The sequence below is a fragment of the Calidris pugnax genome, unplaced genomic scaffold (genome assembly GCF_001431845.1).
Source record: "Calidris pugnax isolate Ruff unplaced genomic scaffold, ASM143184v1 scaffold83, whole genome shotgun sequence".
In the NCBI taxonomy this organism is placed as follows: domain Eukaryota; kingdom Metazoa; phylum Chordata; class Aves; order Charadriiformes; family Scolopacidae; genus Calidris; species Calidris pugnax.
This window is the reverse complement of record NW_015090802.1, coordinates 669,789-685,903: the sequence shown is the minus strand read 5'-3', so window position 1 is coordinate 685,903 and position 16,115 is coordinate 669,789. Positions and strand designations below refer to the sequence as shown.

The 16,115-nt window shown below is 46.0% G+C and overlaps 1 protein-coding gene across 2 annotated transcripts in view; it reads right to left on the bottom strand.

Annotated features, from left to right (window-relative positions):
* The window catches only part of NCOA6 (nuclear receptor coactivator 6), a 46,158-nt gene that overhangs the window by 1,317 nt on the left and 28,726 nt on the right, over nucleotides 1-16,115 (bottom strand). Inside the window, exons 10-14 of one of the 2 annotated variants that reach the window (XM_014937566.1) lie at nucleotides 13,564-13,685; nucleotides 9,629-12,604; nucleotides 7,055-7,123; nucleotides 5,126-5,162; nucleotides 2,371-2,519 (exon numbers count right to left, since the gene is read on the bottom strand). In XM_014937566.1, the coding sequence (XP_014793052.1) occupies nucleotides 2,371-2,519; nucleotides 5,126-5,162; nucleotides 7,055-7,123; nucleotides 9,629-12,604; nucleotides 13,564-13,685 (3,353 nt within the window). Of the gene's footprint in view, nucleotides 1-2,370; nucleotides 2,851-5,125; nucleotides 5,163-7,054; nucleotides 7,124-9,628; nucleotides 12,605-13,563; nucleotides 13,686-16,115 lie in introns of those variants that run through there. The other variant, XM_014937567.1, reaches the window with a different exon arrangement.

Here is a 16,115-nt window from a genome sequence, read left to right as displayed (position 1 = left end):
CCCAAAGCAGTTAGAGCTGCGTGTATTTTAAGAGTCAGAAGGGGAAAAAACTCCAAGACATCTGAACTAGAAAAGCAACGGTGCAACCCCAGGGCTGCCAAGTGGTGTAGTAAAAAAAAAAAATAAATCAACATTTCAAAATTTAACAAACTTGAAGCTACAGTAAATGCTGAAACAGCCCTTGCTGGAAAGGTACTCCAAAAAGTGAAAATTCCGGTATGGTGCCAGCGTTTGGAAGTGAAACATTTAAACAGGCCATCCCTGAGCACCCTCTGAGCAGCCGGGCTGCAGTCTCCGGGTTTGGGAGAATGAAAGGGGCAGCGGGCAGTCAGTGCCTGTCCCTGGTCCCTTGGGAGCATCACCAGCATCTCCTGAGCATCACCAGCATCTGAGCACCACCAGCATCTCCTGAGCATCACCAGCATCTCCTGAGCATCACCAGCATCTGAGCATCACCAGCATCTCCTGAGCATCACCAGCATCTAAGCACCACCAGCATCTCCTGAGCATCACCAGCATCTCCCTCACCTGCCTCTGCCCCAGAGCCATGCCCCGCAGTGTGCCGTGTATGTATGGGTGAGGGCTGGCTTTCGGCGTGTCCTCTCCTCTCACAGTTACCCCTCTGCCTCCTCCTTCCCAACACCTAGTGAGGGAATTCCTACACCAACAGCTCTGACTCCACTTATCTCTCCCTGCAACATTTCAGTTTTTCCTACGTGCCGTTTTTATAATGACCTTAATCAGCCTTTCTCTCAAAAGGCACCTTCTCCCAGCCCCATGTTCTCTTTAACAGAAATCAGCAAGTTTCTCAGGACACAGGAGATGTCCGGGAGGAGGCCAAGAACATACAAAGCAAGCGTGCTCTCTTAAGCCAGGATTCACTACTAAAAACGTAGAACAGAGTAGGCACAAGTGGCAAACCTCGTTACATGTCCTCAGCTGCCTCGCTAGCCCTCCAGCCTGCCTTGGGTTGCCCGTTTTCTCTGCACTTGCAGGGCCACCAGGTCACCAAAGCCCCAAAAGGGACTACGTGGTCAGCAGGACCTCTGTTCTCAAGCGAAACCCTTGGACACCGCAGCAGTTCCAGACACATGCTTTCAAACCCATTATTTCAGTCAGTACAAAACCCCTAAGTGAGTTCTGGTGTTATTTAAATTTGATTTACTTTCGTGTTCCCACATTTTCAGAATTTGACGTGCCACTGGTTGTCATCTTTAGGTTTATTCATCACAGTGTGCGGGGCAGGTCACACGTTTCTCATCCCCTCAAACTCAGGAAAGTATCACCAAATCGTTTGTACATTGCCTTCACATTTTTCAAACTTTTCTTCACAATCATAAAAGAGAACTTATTTTTACAATACAGGCTTAGATCCTTCTGCACAATCCTGCCACAAGGAGTAAATGTAATTAAATTCAGCAGCCACAGAAGTGCAGAACGTACGTGTCCCTCCGTGTCACCCTTGAGAGTCACTGCACAGTTACGTACAGCTGGAACTCTTCTTTGAAACTCTGAAAACGCAGATATTCTTACCATCAAATTTTAGTATCTTCACTATGGAAAATGGTTGCTGAATTCAACTTGACTTCCTCTTATAATCATTTTATATTAATACCTCTGTGTTCTGTATGTTAACTTTAAAATATCGGTCAAATGTCGCCTCTTGATGGTCTCTCTCTACCCTCTCGTGCAACTTTTGTCCATCAGAATTTTTCTGACCCTGACACACAAGGAACTGACAGAATTCTCTCCAGAAGTGCAGAATGGCACCGTGTCCCGACTGTGTGTGTCACACAAACGCTGCACGCTTTGTGACAGGCTGTGCCCTGGGCAGAAATAAGGCCCGTCAGCAGCAGCACTGCCAGGGGTTACTGGCTGTAATTTTAGGATTACACGCAGCCGAGGCCCCGTGCGTGGGGCTCAGCACCCCCCGGAGCCTGCCCCAACCTCAGCCCGTGGCTGCGAGAGCTGACGTGCCCTGGGAAGAGTTAAACCTTTGTCTTGTGTCTCTCGGGCTTCAGGGGGAAAAAAACCAAAAGAAGTCACTTTTTGACTTGAAGCAGAGTCCTTTTAACAGCAACACATTTCTGCCAAGAGAACTGAGGCTCAGCTAGGCAGGCTGGCTGGGCTACGGCGGCGAGAGCTGCGGGAAACAAGCTCCATAAAGTTAACAGTGGGGAATCCACAGCGGGTCTGCTGCCAGCCCAGACGCACCTCACCCTGCGGCTGAACCGCGGGCAGCAGCCTCACCAGCACACAGCTCTCACAAGCTGTGACCCATCGTTAGGAGCCAGTTATTGGAAGGGTTATGACCTGGGGGAGCAGGTTAGGTCCTGCCCGCTCCAGAGAAGGGATGGCTGTGCCTTTTACCTTTTGCCGTGCCGGACGCAGAGGCTGGCCGGGAGGATCTCTTGCGCTGCCCGTTCTCTACAGTGTCCTGTGAAGCGGCAGAATCCTCTGTTCTTGAATTTCTTCTACTTGGAGTTTTAGACTTTTCACAATTCTCTTTTGTCTCATTACTAATAAAGTGGGACAAAATATTTCTGATGAAGTGTAAGAAGAATTACGTTTTCCTATGCAACTCAGACAAGCTGGAGGATGGACCGACACAGGTACCAGTTCCGGACTATTAGCACTGAAGATATGAAATGCTAGAGATACCAGAAGTTTTATCAGATGAAGAATGACCTGAGTAAGCCAGAGTATAGTCCGTTTCTATTAAAAATTATCAGAGGATACAGAATTGAGAAGTCCTCAAAGAGAATATTTTCAACATTAGAAGCCCAAGAAATTATAGATGCATTACAAATTGTCTGCTCTGTTTTCCACAGGTGCCACCATTACTGAAGTCTAGGAAAAGCAAACAAGTTACATTAGAGACTGCTACGATACGGGAACACAGAGTTGAAATTGCAGCTGAACATAAGGAGGAATCACGACCCCTTCAGTGAGTACAGCCAGCTTTTCTTTTCACTAAAAAGACTCACTCCATTGATCCCAGGGATTTCTTTACAGATTAAAAAGCTTACGGTTTATTTAAAACTTTCTTCGAGCTTTAAAGCTTGAAGTTAAAGTATTTTTTTTATAACAGACAGCTTTTTCTACTATAAAAAAATAATTTTAGATAGTGTGGAAATCTGTGTTTCTTGTCACTGAGACAATAAATGGAGTGCTATGGTTTGTAATTAAACTCCTCTTTTATTTTATCACTCTTAACCCTGGAAACTCATCCCGAGGTTTGGGTGTTTGCTCCTTAATGCATTAATGCCAGACAATTTCCAATGACGAGGCTAAGCTTATCTCCTGCAAATTCAAAGGTGAGCAATCAAACAAATTATTTGGCTGATAACGGAAAAGGAGAAAGCAAGCTCATTTCATGCCCTTTGGGTGACACTTGCAAGATTTCAAGAAAGGCTGCCCTAATCCGAGAACTGACACAAACCCCCCAGAGCAGACCTGGGTGTTACAGAGGTCCCACTAGAGCATCAGTGTGTCAGAGGAAAAACTACTATAAATACTTGTAAGTAACAGCTCTCTGAAATAAACCACAGTTTGTCAATGGAAAGAGAGACAAACACTCTCTAGCAAGGAAACATGTGGCAGAGGAGAAGGATATGGAAGCACGCGGATTGTCTCAGATACAAAAGAAATATTGAAATCTATTTCTCCCTAAATCAGTATTACGGGATATAAACTGGATCCCCCAAACAGGTCACAAACTGGTCTTCTGCTATGTAACTGGGGCAGCTGAAGCCACAGCCACCTGCTGCAGAGGACACCTGGAGGTGAGCGAACAGGCGGCAGCAGCTGAAGGTCAGTTATTCCAGGGCATTTTTACAGATTCCAGTGATTAAACCATAGTTTGGATTGTCTCATCGGAACCAACACATCACCTCTCTCCTTTTACAGGGGGAAATCAAGTTGGCCCAAGTGAAAATATCTCTAGTGCTTTGTAGGTTCCTCTAAGTTTTGTCCCGCACGGTGTTTACCTGCGGGGGCTCAAAGCCCACCCCTCTCACTGTCAGCCAGCGCCAGATTCACAGTTTGCCTGAAACCTTCCCTTCATTCCTGATCTTGCTCAGAAAAGCATCAGTCCAGAAAAATCCAAACAGAACTGCACTGGGGTAATTTGATGTGGTACGGTCACCCAAGGACACAGCGTTGGGAGAACCTGCTCATTTCCCAAGTGTTGCACCTTCAGCTTTTTAGAGAAAAAACAAACTTATGGTGAAATTTCAGTTTGTCTTTGATATAACTAGAAAGATCCCAATCCAAGTGAAGGTAAATATAGTTAAATATTCAATTCGGAGTCATTCCTGATCTGAGAAGGCGCATTGCGTCACCTCCCTTTCCAAAGAGGACACTGCCTTGCTTCCTGACGGACCCCCCAAGTGAGGTGTCCCTCCTGCCCTGCCTCAGGGCATCACTCCATGAGGAGGGGGCATCACAACCCCGGCCAGCTGTGCCATCACCCTTACCCGAAAACCTGACAAAGGTCTGTCATTACAGCTGCCCAGACCTGCTGGGTTTAGAATCTAACAGAAATAGATCTTGAAAACCATGTTTTCTTCTGACAGAACACAACCATTTGAAATTTGATCTTTTAATTACTGACTGTCTTAACTGGGACAAGATGAAGTTTCTGCTTGGCTTTCCTATCAGGTTTGGGGAAGGTGTCAACAAGCAAACACAGAGGAAATCTGGAGAAAACAGTCACGAAGGCAGAAGAGGAACAAACTTTAGAAAGACCTACTTTTCAGAAAACAAAAATCCACATGACAGCTAAGCTTGACATGGCTTTGGAGGTTTTAGTTTTGATTTGTTTTCAGAAAATAGCAAACAGTGGAACCATCAAGACCCTTCCAGGACGTGAAACACTCAGGCCTGAAGGGACAAGAGGAAACACTGCCCAAAGCATGAAGACAGACTCGGGAAAAAGTTACCAAACAGTCTGCATTTCAGCATCATTTTGAACCATTCAACTCTCCCAACTTCTTAGCAGGACAGAAAGGGTATGGACAAGAAAATGAAAAGCAGTAGAAGTTGTGCAATTGAAGCAAAGAGAAAGGGGCTTCCTCCCATGAAAGCTACAGCTATTCTGAATCTACACAAACTATCTCCTTACCTTTGACCAGCAACTACTGGAGCATTTGTTTCAAGTTCTACAAGAGAAAAAGATAATTTTTAAATCTGCTGTAGAAGTACGTATTCGCTGACAAGGCATGACAATCTCACATTTTTGCTCATTATGCATTAGGTCTGAAGAATAAGTTTCTCCCAGCTCTTGTTACCCTCAAAGGAAGGCAGGCTGAGTTTCTCGGTACCACTCCAGCCACACGCTCCTCCTGACTCTGCCCTGCACCAGCTCAAACAGAGACAAGTTAAAAAGAACCCTGCGGAAGAAAACTGTAGAGAAACTCCCTGACTGTAGCCCTTGTTCTCCTATTTTTAAACTTCCATTTTAGACAGTTTATTCCTTCTAAAACATCTGGGCTTTGTTAGTTTTAATCCTTAGAAGTGCTCATCTGGATATGCATGGAAAATTTTGCCTTAACTCAACCACCTCTCACAGCAATACCTTCTAATGCAAAGGTAGATAATTTTCTGAAGCCCAATTGTACTTCTACCGAATTGGTCAAAATGCGTGGGGAGATGATGTAAAGAGCAGCCTGCCCTGTCCCCTCTGTCTGTCACTCTCCCGGGGGTTTTATACACACAGATCAGGCTTCCCTTTGAGCCGTCACCACGACAAACAGCTCTCCTTTTTACCATGTAAGATTTCTAAGCTTTTTACTGTCCACCTTTTCATTCTCCAGATCCTTTGTTGAGAGGGAGCAGCTACACCTGAACCCAGCACCTCTCATGAGAAACTGCCCCTGGGTCAGGGATGGCCATTGCAGTGTGATGTCCTGCAGCACACCCCCTCCCCACGGAGCACCCCACTCCTGGGACAGCGGTGGGCAGAACTGTGGCTTTATGATCCATCTAGTAGCCAAAGTCTGCTAGAGTGTGCACAAAGAATAAAGGTGTAATAAAAGTAAGAAAACAGATAATATCTGTCCCCTTATGGTAAATACCCCTTACAATTTGTATTGGTGGAGCATCAGACTCATCGGTGTAAGTGTGCACAGACCGTCTGGGAAAAACATGTCTTGGCAACAAAAGAAAAATAGACCAAGCAACACAAGGAAAGAATTCTTTTTCTTCCTACCCCAAATTTGAACAGGGAGAATACACCATAACAAAAATCAATAAGGTCAGTGCTATTTCCCCCAGCAGGAAGGCCCCAGTACGGCCACATCGGCACTGGGGCAGTGACTCAGCCGTAGAGAGACAGGGTGCAGGAACATCTTTGTTTAAGTGGAAGTGTAAAGAAAGCAGTTTAATACAACTTGTACTTTCTGAAAGCTCTACTTCTAATTGTATTTGAGATGGCAAATTGATGGAGAGTGGTACTTCCCACGTGCAAGTCCGTGCCTATCCCATTTTCCCTACTCATCTTGGGAATTACTTTTTTAAAATGCCACAGAACCGATGGTGAAACACCGTGATAATAGATGGCACCAACAAAAAGTCATCTGCCAGGGTTCCATCCCTGAGACACTGACGAGGGTTCATTAAAAGCTGAACAGAAAAAAAAAGGATTACAAGTCTAAAACTTACATTCCCAGTAGGGCTTTTGAAAATATTTTCAGAAGCGTCCCACAGAAAAGAAAAACTCCTGTTTGCCCTTAAAACTTCAGAGCTCAAACAAAACATATCACTGCAAATCCAGCCCTTCCAGCTTATCACTCAGTATCTAAAAACTGCCTGAGTAATTTTTTCATTTATTTTACTTGATCCCACCCTGAATCTCCAATAAGGCTTTGGAGACTTCTAAAGCACAAGCTATTTAACAAGGAAAAGTAATCCCAAATAATAGAAAAGGAAACCAATCCCCAAGCTATCAAGCATATTAGTGCCCATTAAATATGCATTAAAATAAATGCATTTTTAGTTACAAACATAAAAGGTTTAGTTCACCTATATTCTGCTTTTCCAAAGTGAGATTTACCTGTTCTTTGAACAGTACTTTCTGATGCTGCAACTGAACTTTTTTTCTGTGTTAAGTGTTGAGAGGATGCTGGAATAAAAGTAGAGGGAAAAAGCATTATTTTCAAAGGGAGTCACAAGAATTTTCTGTTGTGCGATCGGGCTGCTTTTACAAAATGCTGTATCTTCCCGCTTACCGCATTCTCTGATTTAGAGATGCAATTGTTTTAATTTCCTCTATTCCTCTCACCCCCCCATCTCCCCAGTTTAAAATAAAAAAATCTTTGGCAAAAATATCCCAAGCAAGTTTTCTCAAACTAGAATAACTGATGAAATCATTGGATCATAAAGCACATTTTTAAAAGGTAACGCTTTTTAACCAGACTGAGAAATTAAAGAAAGTCCTAGAAATTAAAGAGATTAGTCTCTCTCAGGTTAATGCTCATTTCAACAGAAGCTCTGGGGGGAAATGGCATCTTTGTTAAGGAATGAATGCTCTCACTCTTTCAATTAAATTGCAAGAGTGCAAAATATGCTCCAAGGCTCCCTTGAAGTCCTCTGGCACTAAGACCACGTGACTTAACATTTCTTAGGTTGCCAAGTTAAAAAATAAGATAGAAAAACAATTCTTGTTGGGCTAATACTTTCTAGTCTTTTCTTCTATGTGAAATCGAACCTAGGAAGAACATGAAGACAAAAAGTACAACATTTCTGTTTAAATATAGAATATCCAATTCCGATTTTCTCCTAACAAACCCAAATTCCCTATGTGAAGCTCAAAGTGAACATCTGCACCCTCAGTCAGTTTGTCAACAACACGAAGCTGGCTGGGAGTGTTGATCTGCTGGAGGGCAGAAAGGCTTTGCAGAAGGATCTGGACAGGCTGGATGGATGGGCTGAGGTTCAACAAGGCCAAGTGCCAGGTCCTGCCCTTGGGTCACACCAACTCCATGGACGGTCCAGGCTGGGGGCAGAGTGGCTGGAGCTGCCTGGCAGAGGAGGCCCTGGGGGTGTTGGTCGGCTGAACATGAGCCAGCAGTGGGCCCAGGTGGCCAAGAAGGCCATCAGCAGCCTGGCCTGTATCAGGAACAGCGTGGGGAGTAGGGCCTGAGAGGTGATCGTCCCCCTGTACTGGGCACTGGGGAGGCCCCACCTTGAGGGCTGGGTCCAGTTTTGGGTCCCTCACCACAAAAGACATTGAGGGGCTGGAGCGTGTCCAGAGAAGGACAATGGAGCTGGTGAGGGGTCTGGAGCACAAGTCTTGTGAGGAGAGGCTGAGGGAGCTGGGGGGGTTCAGCCTGGAGAAGAGGAGGCTGAGGGGAGACCTTCTCACTCTCTCCAACTCCCTGAAAGGAGGGTGTAGCCAGCGGGGGTCGGTCTCTCCTCCCAAGGAACAGGCAACAGGATAAGAGGGAACGGCCTCAAGTTACCCCAGGGGATGTTCAGATTGGATATTAGGAACAATTTTTACCTGGAAAGGGTTATTAAGCCTTGGAATGGGCTGCCCAGGGCAGTGGTTGAGGCACCATCCCTGGAGGGATTTAAAACCCGGGTTGACATAGTGATTGGAGACATGGTTTAGTGATGGTTTTTATCAGAGTGAGGTTAATGGTTGGACTCAATGATCTTAAAGGTCCCTTCCAACCCAGACAATTCTATGATTCCCGTGTTCTAGTGGGACACAGCTATGGCATACACCCAACAGGCACGGGGAAAGTCACTCTCAAGCTCAAGTTCTCAGTTCCACTCATTTCTGTGGATTTTTTTCTTCCAGGACTTCATCTTTTGTGTCTAAATTCATGACGTAAAGCACAAGGGATATTCAGACAGCTTACACCAAGACTGATGATTTACTTCCACATCATTTCCAATAGATTAAAAACGGCATCAAGAAATAGCATCAATGTCATAAATAAAGACTGTCAGATGCTCAAATTAAAATAGTAAAAGAGAAGACAGTTCAGCTGTGAAGGTATTTTATGTTTTTGAATTGGGTGCAATTCACTTATAATCACTTTTTCAGGCATTTCTCTGAAATGAGCATTTTAATTTTTCCCTAGGCATAAATATTTTTGTGTTTGGTTGTTGGTTTTTTCCTCTTGAAGTTATTCAGCTATTTCCCTATGGGGTTAAGGCTATTCAAAGAGGGAACTAGTATTATTAAGATTAACTCAAAAGAACTTAAGTTAATAAATTGAAATAACTTGAAATATAGAAAGCCTCTGGCAAAACTGAAGCAGAATACCAGTATATCTACCAGTACAGAAAGCACCATAGGGATGACTTTGGTAATTAATGATACATCTACTTTTTCTCTCCACTTCTAACAGGTTTTGGAAGTCACTCCTCTGCTACAGCATCCTATGCTCATGACAAACACCCTTTTTCTGCAGTAAATGAAAACTGAAACAAAACATCTGAAATGTGAACCAGTGAAATCCAAGTGACTGCGTGTCACTCGGGCGTTAGAAACACAAAAGCAGTTTTCAGCCTTGGCTACAGCACCTAAATTTTATTGTGCTCCTGGCAAAAAGCCCCTGAGCAGTCGAAAAGCCATCTCATCCCTTCCCCTTCTGGCAGGCGGCACTGGACTTACCGGGGCTTTGCAGCATCTCCTGGTGTGCTCCCGCCTTCTCCTCGGCCGCGCCGGCCCCGCTCTGCTCGGGGGGCAGACCCCCCAGGCCCCCGCCGTTGGTGCTGGGTGCGGGGGGAGCAGGCTCCGGGGCGGGGGGCACGGCGGGCACAGCGGTGGCAGCGGGAGTGCTGGCTGTCACACCTGGGGAGGTGGCAGCAGAAGGCGCAGCCGTGGGGCTGAGGCTGGAGCCGCCGGGGCCAGAAGTGCTCTGTTTTATGAGAGTGGGTGCTGGGGGGGTCACAGTTTTATTCTCTAGTTCTGCTGGTGGTTGCTCCGTTCCCAAACTGTTTGGGACCGACGTTTCTATGCCCTGACCTTCTGCTTCTCCATCCAAAGCGTATTGCTCTTCCCCTTTCTCAAGGGAGCCAGTGACTTTCTTGCACGCTTTCGTCAGCAAGAGTTGGCCAATCTTGTCTACTTTGCCCTTTCCCTTGCTCGACGAAACGGGACTGCGCCTGTTCCCAGAGCCCGGACTACTGGTCAGGAGAGGTGACACAACAGGTCCAGGCTGGGCTGCTGTCACAGAGCACTGGTCGCTTGACCCACTGCTCTGAGAAGAAGTCTCCTCTGGGCTGAAGTCTTTGACTGGCTGAGCAGGGCCATGTGAAGGAGCACTGGAAGAAGGTGTAGCAGGAGAAGGCAGCTGAGCAGGAGGTGCCACGGGGTTAAGAACCAGTGCCCTGCTGGTGGGAACGCTGGAAACAGGACTGCTGGATGATGTGCTGGGAGGAGCGGGCCCAGAGGAGAACTTTATGTTCTGTGGTAGATGGAGAGGACCAACCACTGCCACCGACTGAGGCATCAGACTTGAGTTAGAAGTCATCGGGGCTGCTGGAATTGTACTTGACTGAGAGCCCTTCATAACCTGAATTATTGACGAAGAGTTTATAAAAACGGGTGTAATAAACTGCGGCCGGGCATTAGACTGAGCTGCTGACTGTCCCTCAGAAACCATAACTTTGTTCCCTACGTTGGGCATCGTGACAACAGTTGACACTAACGCAGGTTGCAAGTGAGATGGCAACGGTGCTGATGTATTAGCAGAGGATGTTATAGGGTTTGAAGTTACGAAAACTGTTATCTGGTTGGGGGGTAAAGGACCTGAAATCGAAGAAGAGCTGACAGGCCTCTGCACCACAGGGGGAACACTCTGTGCAACATTTGAGTTTATTTCTCCCGGTTCCTGGTGCCCTGGAGTTGAACTGGGCTCATTATTTTGAGGCAAGCTAAGTGAATTAGATGGCTCTTTGCTCGAGGATGACTCCTGCAGAGGGGGAATGACAGCTATCTTCTTTAGCTCCTCACCAGTGGTGACTATCGGTGGCATTTCAAGACCAGTCAGCCCAGGGGGCTTAATGGTTACGTTAGGAGCTCCAGAATTATCAAGAAGTTGACTTAAAGAAGTTGGTGCCTCCCTCATAGCTGGAGATACCATGGTTTTACTTTCCTCCAAGACTGGAAGCTTACTGGCGTCTGAGGCTTGCCCGTCTTTTTTCAACTGTTCTTCTGGAACCAACATCTTCATTTCTGGAGCAGCAGGGATACCTTTTAGTTCAACGCTGGGCTGGTCTTTGTTACCTTGGACACCTTGTGCACTTGGACACTCGTTATCTTGAGGCAGACTAAGGCTCTCTTTATTGTCTTCGGGAACACCAGTGACAGCAGGGACAGAAACTGCAGGGCTCTGACTACTTATCATGTTATTATTTTGAAAACTTGTAGTCACAGGTGTCGGCAAAGGAGAGGGACCAGCCATCATATTTCTTTGTAATTCCATGTTCTGCAAGAGAGGTGGATTCTGCTGAGTTGTCAATGATAATTTAGCTGCTTTTGAATTCTGCCTGCCAGGGCTCGGCGTAGTTTTCCTACTGGATCCAGGACTGGACCTTCGACTATTGCTTGGACTTGCTCTCTTTGTTCCCCCAGCATTGGTTTGTTTTCCTGAATTCATGACCATGCCTTCCAATTTGTGTGACTGTGGAGCAGCAAAACTAGACTGGTTGTTAATTGTGAGATTTGACGGGGCTTGTCCAATGGCCTTCAAAGTAGTTGGATTGAGACCCTGCTGATCAAATCCTCTATTGAGATTAGGCCGGGGAGGTAAAGGAATATTGATCTGGGGAGGGAACAGACCAGCTATAGAAGCATTGAGTCTCTCTGGAGACAAGCTGATTTCTGATGGCTCTGTGCTAGGTGGACGGTTATTAGGAGTCTGAGGATAGTATGGCCTTGGGCTTGCTCTGTTTGGGGTTTTAGGCCTTGAAGTTTGTGACGGGGTGGCAACATTTGGAAAATGGTGTGTAAGAGTGCTAGGCAGAGAGTTAGACTGCTGCTGGGGACTCGCGCCTTGGGCAGCTGAAAGCGGGGATGGTCCAGGTTTGGGCCCCGTCATCATTAATTGGTTCTGTGAAACTACTAAATGAGACGTCAAATTATTCTGAGCTCCTGATGCTGGGGGGCCTTCAGCTCCACCTCCTTCTGGAAGGGAGGATACTGATGAAACCTCTCCGAGGGGTGAGCTGGAAGGATTCTGTACGTTATCTTGATAAACCATTTTCCTTGCATTATTTCCCAGAGGAGGATTGCCCGGCAAGGACATTCTTTGTTTATCAGGGGACGGAGGCACCGACCCAGGGCCCTGGAGGTTAACCATCACCGACATGTTGCCGCTCTGCTGCATCGGCATTCGCTGAGCATCTGGATTCAGAGGTCCTCTCGGAGGGTGAACTCCCTGCGGCACAGGAAGCCTGACGGATTTGGGATCCTGCTGCATCATAAGCATCATCATCATCTGCTGCTGCTGCTGCGGGGTTTGTGGTGGTGCTGGGGCTTGCTGTGGTGGTGGCTGCGGCTGCTGCTGCGGCTGCTGCGCGTGAGGCATGAGTTGAGGTGGCATCTGCTGAAGTGGTCTTTGTTCCACTGCCTGAGACGGGTAACCTGAGAGGACAGGATGGTACCTTCATTAAAACCAAAGATCAGAGAAAGCAGAATTTCTGTAACAAACAGGACCAGATAGAAAGTAGAGCCAGGAATCTTACGCGAGAGCCACATTAATGAAACAGGCTTTACAAATAAGGACAAAGATTTAACTTAATTCGTACAAATATTTTTACTTAATGTATGAATGACTTGCATGACATTGAATTGGAGATCTCTTAGTGTATCGTACCAGTTAACAGCTATTACTCCAGATCCATGCCCCCTGAACAGTCTCTGCAACTGTCCATGGGTTTGCTTTCACTTAGAAATGCAGAGCTGGATTTTCACTAATTAATACTCCTTAAAACAAACAAGAGTTTGACAGAACCTGTGGTACATGGAGTAGCACCCCTGCTACAGATCTGGCATTTTCTAGTGTACAAAGTAGAATCTGCCATGTACTTGGCCAAAATGGTGTCAAGAACCACTCGTGTGGCTTAAAACAGAAATTCCTTCATGGACTTTGCATTTAATCCTCCCTGTGTGCAAAGGATAATTCCAACAGCAATGCCTATTTCTTAATTCTGAAAAAGCAGCTATTGGTTAATGCTAAATTTTTAAGGCGCTAGTCTGTGGTACAGTTAGAAATACAGAATTTTTTATCAATTATGTTATTGGTGAGTAACTACAGTATTCTGTACAAGACCTGCAGTATGAAACATGAGAACGTGGCCCCCTCTTCATTTTTAGCTACTTCAAAGAAAACACTAATAGTACCAATTAGAATCATAAAATCATAGAACTGACTAGGTTGGAAGGGACCTTTAAGATCATCTAGTCCAAATTAGCTCCTATGAGGGAAAAAAGCTTTGGACTTGAATGTCTGATAACACAAATAAAATAGAATGCTCACAAAGATCAGAAAAAGCTCTCTTACAGTTACTACATTCAGATAATCCACAGAAAAGTCCTACTACCTGGAGGCCGACTTGCAAAATCAGAAAGTTTAGGGCCTGAATTATCTAAATTCATTCCTTGTTCTCCAGACATCGACGACTGATCACTCTCCTCCAGGCCAGCTGGACGTGGTTCTGAAGAACTGAAAGAAAAAGAATTGCAATTAAGATCCAGCCCTCACATCAGTGCTTGCCTTCTGCTTCCATAACGAAGTACTGGAGTAACTAATTCCCAGAGCTTTTCACAGACCCACGCCACCACATGACAAACCTGGACACAGAGCCCGGGTTGCTGACAGCCCCTCCCATGCCTTAAACACTGCCCAAAAGGAAACAAGTTGCCTGCTGCTCTATTGATGTTAAACATTTCTTTCCTTTGTTTCTACCTTGAATCCGAGTGTTATAACTAAGTGAATGCCAATGGGTATTCCAAATTATATATATATATATAAAAATAAACTCTCTTATACTGCTGTGACATCTGTCTATAGATAAGTATCAATACAGACATTAAAATTCATTTTAATGGTAGCACCATTTCGTCCAGTATTGTACCCAGAAGTGGCTCAGGGTATCAGAGACCTCTCTTAAGGTCATAGCAAAAATGCATGGATGTATCAGACCACCAGTCATGGTGTTATGAGTCAACACCAGAGCACAGACCTTTGTGGGATACTGAGGCTCTGTAAGTGCTCATAGAATCACAGAATGGTTTGGGATGGAAGGGACCTTAAAGCCCCCCCAGTGCCACCCCCTGCCCTGGGCAGGGACACCTCCCACCACACCAGGTTGCTCCAAGCCCCCTCCAACCTGCCCTTGAACCCCTCCAGGGATGGGGCAGCCACAGCTTCTCTGGGCAACCTGGGCCAGGCTCTCACCACCCTCACACCAAACAAGTTCTTCCCCACATCTCAGCTCCATCTCCCCTCTTTCAGTGGCTTTAGGGACTGGAAGGGGCTCCAAGGTCTCCCCAGAGCCTTCTCTTCTCCAGGCTGAACCCCCCAACTCTCTCAGCCTGTCCTCCCAGCAGAGGGGCTCCAGCCCTCCCAGCATCTCTGTGGCCTCCTCTGGCCCTGCTCCAACAGCTCCATGTCCTTCTGCTGTTGGTGGCCCCAGAGCTGGAGGCAGCCCTGGGGGGTCTTCCCAGAGTGGGGCAGAGGGGCAGAATCCCCCCTCTCTCCTGCTGGCCACGCTGCTGGGGATGCAGCCCAGATCTGGGCTGTGGGCACACCTTGCCAGCTCATGGCCAGCTTTTCACCCACCAACACCCCCAATTCCTTCTCCAGGGGTGCTTGATGCTCCTCAAGACTCACTGAGACAATTTAAAATTGTTCACATTCAACACCCAATACTTCCACTGAATCAGGACAGCTTTTGTAGACTCAAAAAACCAGAAGTTTCTATAGTGTTCAGTCTATACTGTCTATACAATGAAGAGTAAAAGACCTTAACTGCTCATCGGCTTCATGACTATACGAAGGCTGTAGGGAGATCTACATAATAAAGCTCTGAGATAAATTAAAGACATCATAATAAGCTCATTGCCAACACAGAGAGACAGAATCATGCAGAAATGCCAAGCAGAATGGAAATTTTCAACAAAGTAAGAATCTGAAGTATATAAATGTGGAGATATTTACCTTATTTAATTTTACTTGAGAGCAACAGTTTCTGGCACCTGTACAGCTGACGTGGAGAGACCCAGGCCCCTCCTAATGTCCTAATTGTCCTATATTGTGCCCAAAACTGGACACAATACTCCAGGTGTGGCCTCACCAGTGCTGAGTACAGGGGGACAATCACCTCACTAAGGTTCAAAAAGCAGTGTGTGGCTTGAAAGTTCCCAAATTTTCGCTGGTCAAAATTGGGGAGAACATAAACCAAGTCAGAAGGAAGGTAAGAAATGGGGCAAATAGAGAACTGTGGCAAGCACAGCTGCTGAGCAGGCAAATCTTGCCACGGAAAGTATTTGGCATTAAAACCTTTGTCTCATCCAGCCCACCACCAGTTCCTGTCATGCAGGCTCCCATGTCTCCACCAATACATTTGATGAAAATTGGCAAAATGCATACACACACCCCGGAAGCGTTGCATTAGCAGCCACAAACGAACAAAAATTCTGGCAACAAAACCACCCAGAGGAGCCACAGCCTTTGACGCGGGTGCCAGATGGGAACTGGAATAACCGCCTCAATTGTGAATGCCATCTCAGATTTGTAATTTTGCCATTTAGGATTTCTTCATAATGGGGGGAGATTAAAAATGTTACAGTTAAAGATTAGATAAAAAGCCGACGCAGAACATCACTGCACAAATAGGTTTAACCTAGAAAACAATCGTGCTGCAAAATCGATTCTTAGAAAACCTCTCCTGCCAGATGGATCTCACCGGGAAAGCTCTACAACCCCCGCAGAACAGACAGGACCTGTGTCTGTGAGCAAAGAAGAGCAGCTGTTGTAGGAACGACTGCTATGGTAATAGCTGGAAAATTTAAACATAACTTGAATTTTGAATGTAGCTGAAATTCAGTGGGCAGAATTAACAACCACAAGTCATCCACAAAGCCCCAAATT